Source organism: Somniosus microcephalus, unplaced genomic scaffold (assembly GCF_052327205.1).
Source record: "Somniosus microcephalus isolate GS21.2 unplaced genomic scaffold, FLI_Smic_1.0 unresolved_chr1, whole genome shotgun sequence".
In the NCBI taxonomy this organism is placed as follows: domain Eukaryota; kingdom Metazoa; phylum Chordata; class Chondrichthyes; order Squaliformes; family Somniosidae; genus Somniosus; species Somniosus microcephalus.
The window spans coordinates 135,755,321-135,760,083 of NW_028225179.1; the positions used below are offsets into that span (position 1 = coordinate 135,755,321).

General features: G+C 46.5%; 1 protein-coding gene across 1 annotated transcript; it reads right to left on the reverse strand.

The window, feature by feature from the left end:
* Nucleotides 1-572: 572 nt before the first annotated feature.
* LOC147095928 (histone H2B type 1-A-like) lies at nt 573-1,047 on the reverse strand. The gene has a single exon (XM_085974925.1). The coding sequence runs from the start codon at nt 1,012-1,014 to the stop codon at nt 604-606; it is 411 nt and encodes a 136-aa protein (XP_085831051.1). The 5' UTR covers nt 1,015-1,047; the 3' UTR covers nt 573-603.
* Nucleotides 1,048-4,763: the final 3,716 nt, after the last annotated feature.

The window sequence follows — 4,763 nt, forward strand, 5'->3', positions numbered from 1 at the left end:
TTTGTAAGTGCAAGTTGTGCAGATTTCTTGATTTGGGAAAATGTGTCCGTCTTATCTGCTACTCCAAGTCGCGGTCTCGATGACTTCTTGTCTCCAAGTTCTCCCCTTCCCTGTACAAAACAAAGGTCTTCCTAGACCGAAACGTGGCGTCACTTAACATTAATGCTTGAGCTACCTCCTATTTTACCCCGCTTTTTTCCACAATATTGGCGGTCCGGCAACATTGATCTTCGCTGTACACCTGGGTTACAATATCAAGAGTAAATTCAACTGGCAGGGAAGAGCCTTGGTTTCAACCGAAATCCTTGTTCTCGGAGTTGTTTATTGAGCGCCGATTGCCCCCTTCCCCGTGAATTCCCCAATCCCTTCAGGGACTCTTATAATCAAAAGTAAGAAACAGCTTTCATAAATTGAACACACATGCAGGTGCATTAACCGGACGATTAATTTGGCAATTAATTGCATTAACATATACAGCCTATCAAACGTATTTGTTCAGGGGTCTCGGTTTTGTTTTATAGCTCCGTCTTAAGAAGTTGTGAAGTGGCTCTTAAAAGAGCCGTTTGGTGATTTAATTGCAGGTTTTTTTTTGAAAGGGGGAGTCTACTTGGAGCTGGTGTATTTGGTAACAGCCTTCGTCCCCTCCGAGACGGCGTGCTTGGCCAGTTCCCCGGGCAGTAGGAGGCGGACGGCGCTCTGGATCTCCCGGGAGGAGATGGTCTGGCGTTTGGTGTAATGGATCAGGCGGGAGGCCTCGCAGGCGATGCGCTCGAAGATGTCGGTGACAAACGAGTTGATGACACTCATGGCCTTGGAGGAGATGCCGGTGTCGGGGTGGATCTGCTTCAACACTTTGTAGACGTAGATGCTGTAACTCTCCTTCCTGCTCCTCCTGCGCTTCCTGTCCCCTTTCCTGGTCATTTTCATGGCGGTTTTCTTCGAGCCTTTCTTGGAGACGGCGCCCTTGGCACCGGCTGTGGTGGAACTGGTGGAAACAGCAGCAGCAGTCGGCATGGCAAGCTCTTCAATTCCTTCTCCACGTCTCTAGTTAATAAAACCACAAAGCAAGATAGAAATGGAGCCCGCAACTCCTCCTTTATATACACAGCTTTATGCTAATGAAGGATGCCAAATTTTCTATTCTAATTGGCTGACCCTTGACATACCACATGTTCAGTCTGCACAAATCACAGTCACGTATCAAGTTTTTTTTTGCCAGAAGCCGCCACTCAAGGAATGGGGAAACCTTAATTTTCTGGAGCAAAATCCCGAAGCTAAATATATATATATAAAATCTCATACTCTCATGTGACACGTCCACAGACCATAAGTAAATGTCTTATGCAAAACAAATTCATTCGAGCCACAATTCTGGAACTCCCCATAATATACAAATTAGACGGGTCCCAGAAACTACAAAAGAGATTTGTCTAAGAGAAAAAAATACGTGGTTAATCGCTTCTGTTTAAGAAAGGGGTATCTAAGGATAAGGGGTATCTAAGGATAAGGGGTAAGCCATTTAGGACATAGGTGAGGAGGAATTTCTTCACCCAGAGAGTGGTGAACCTGTGGAATTCTCTACCACAGAAGGAAGTTGAGGCCAATTCATTAAATATATTCAAGAAGGAGTTAGATATATTTCTTAAGGCTAAAGGGATCAAGGGATATGGGGAGAAGGCAGGGACAGGGTACTGAATTTGGATGATCAGCCATGATCTCATTAAATGGCGAAGCGGGCTCGAGGGACAGAATGGCCTAGTTTTGCTCCTATCTTCTCTGTTTCTATGTAAAGGCTACTGCAATATTAGCTATTTACTAAAACCCTTACGGCATAGTATACAAATGCTGAACCTGAGGCAATTTATTTGGTATTTTAAAAAATTCTCGGGATGTAGGCATCACTGGCAAGGCCAGCTTTTATTGCCCATCCCTAGTTGCCCTTGAGAATGTGGTGGTGAGCTCCCTTCTTGAACCGCTGCAGTCTGTGCGGTGAAGGTACTCCCACAGTACTGTTAGTGAGGGCGTCCCAGGATTTCAACCCAGCGACGAAGAAGGATCGGCGATATATTTCCAAGTCAGGATGGTGTGTGACTAGGAAGGGAACTTGGAGGTGGTGGTGTTCCCATGCGCCTGCTGCCCTTGTCCTTCTAGGTGGAAGAGGTCGCGGGTTTGGGAGGTGCTGCCGAAAAAGTCTTGGCGAGTTGCTGCAGTGCATCTTGTAGATGATACACACTGGAGAGTATTGCATCACACTCCTGACTTGTGCCTTGTGGATGGTGGAAAGGCTTTGAGTCATGAAGTGAGACACTCACTGCAGAATACGCTGGAATGATGAGATAAAGTAGGGTGACATGGATGACCGTATGGAGCATAAACACCAACACAATTCCAACTCTTAAGCCAATGAATACCAATAATTTCTGTTATTTTTTTCTCCAACTCATTCTAGTCTGCAAGATGCTTCACGACTGCAGCTGGTTGCAAAGGCTCCTGAGAGCTGGAGGCCAAGCGCCAGGATCATTCGAAGATTCTCGGTTTTATCTTCAAAATGTCAATCGGGAAAGTTGAACAGAAACAACGGCCGCAACAATGATTAAAAAATAAAGATATTTATTGTATAATTCTGGAACAACCTCTTTCATCTGAAGGGCGTGGTGGCTCTGAAAAGAGCCTTTTTTTTGGTTCACACGGGTAGTATTTTTGCTTTGGGTTTTCAGCCTTGGCCGTCGCCCGCGGGGCTGCTGCCGCCTTCTGGTCTCGGCAGCGCCCGGGTTTCCTAACCTTCAACCCCTCCCGAGGCGGATGCATCCCTTTTGGTTGCATTCTTCAAATCTTCAACTCCTCTCTCTCCCTAGGTGAGTGCATCCAATTTTGTTGCATTCTTCAAACCTTCAACCCTCCCCCCCCTCCTCCCGAGGCGGGTGCATCCATTACATTAACCATGCGAACTATACTTTTAATTCGGGCTTGCCTTACACCGATTACTCCTCAGATAACGAAGCAGTCCCTGCCCGCTTGCAGCAAGACCTGGACAACATTCAGGATTGGGCTGATAATTGACAAGTGCCAGGCAATGACCAGCTCCAACAAGAGAGAGCCTAGACACCTCCCCTTGACATGCAATGGGGTTGCATTCTTCAAACCTTCAACTCCACCCCCACCTCCTCTCCCTGGGCGGGTGCATCAAATTTGGTTGCACTCTTAAAACTTTGAATTTGGGCTTGTCTTACACCAATTACTCCTCAGGCAATGAAGCAGTCCTTGCCCGCATGCAGCAAGACCTGGACAGCATTCCGGCTTGGGCTGATAAGTGGCTAGTAACATTCGCAACTCACAAGTGTCAGGCAATGACCATTTCCAACAAGAGAGAGTCTAGCCACCTCCCCTTGACATTCAACAGGATTACCATCACGTCACAAGCAGCAGTTCAAGAAGGCAGCTCAAGGGCAATTAGGGATGGGCAATAAATGCCGACCTTATCAGTGACGCCCACATCCCATGAGTGAATAATAAAAAAAGATTGAACCATATTTTAAAACACGTCACAACAGGATTAAACAGACTATTACTCAGCATACAGCAAACAAAGTCTATTTAACAAACTACAGGAAACATAACTCATGAGCAAAACTGCAGCAAAAGTCTCCCGATAATAGTGACTTTATTTCTCCAATGAAATGCAGTGAGTGGAGGATAGTTACATAACAGAAATGGTATGCTTAAAATCAATCCCAGTCTCTTACAGCCGTGTGGTCTCCAGGCATGATTGATGGAGGTATTACTAAATCATCTCCATTCTGCCTGGTGCTTGAAATGTCACTATATGCAGTCATGTGCAAATCGCGTTTCCTACATTACAACAGTGATTGCACTTCAAAATACTTCATTGGCTGTACAGTGCTTTGAGACATCCTGAGGTCGTGAAAGGCGCTGAGGACGGTGTCAGGGACGCTTATGTCCACTCCAACTGAACTTGCTCCCGGTGCAGTCCCACATTGCACCACCTGCCATTTACCACGACGCCACCGTGCTCCGTGAGATGGAAGAAATCATGAGCGACATCGACCTTCCCATTCACAAAGACTGGAAAAACCCACCACGAAAGCGTTGAAACTTGCACCGGCCATTCTGGGAAACAACAGCCAATTTTGATGCAGCTGGTATTAACCCACTATCCAGATGGACAGATTCGTGGGACGCATGCAACATAAAGAACCGACACCTCATCGCTGACACAACAGCAGAGGCCCCTGACTTCGACCTCGCTCAAAGACAGCGGACAGCACTCAACCCAATCCGCACAGGGCATGGACGTTGCGGCCAGCCGCTCCAAAACTGGGAGATGAGGGACGACCCGATGGGCGACTGTGGCCATGAGTCCGAAACCATGGAACACATCACATCACATCAACCTGCCCACCAAAGCTCTGTTGTGGGAAGCACCTCATTTCTCCACTCGGCATCTCAGGATGCCATCGAATGGATGGCCAAACTAGACATCCCATCATAAGCTTTACCCAGCAGATGAAAGTAGTAGTAATGCAAGTCTTTCTTTTATTCTTTTTCCAGCAACAAATTGTTTTGTTATTAATGGAAAAGGACTTTTATATAGGTGGATAACTGAGGCCATACTAAGATCAGACGCGGAGACCGAGATCTGGTTAAATGGTCAATATAGAATCTACAGCACAGAAACAGACCATTTGGCCCAACTGCTCTATGCCGATGTTTATACTGCACTCAAACCTCCTACCACTCTAATT

Bases quoted from the DNA above. Each gene is read 5' to 3' on its own strand.
- LOC147095928 (XM_085974925.1), bottom strand. From the start codon at position 1,014: ATGCCGACTGCTGCTGCTGTTTCCACCAGTTCCACCACAGCCGGTGCC.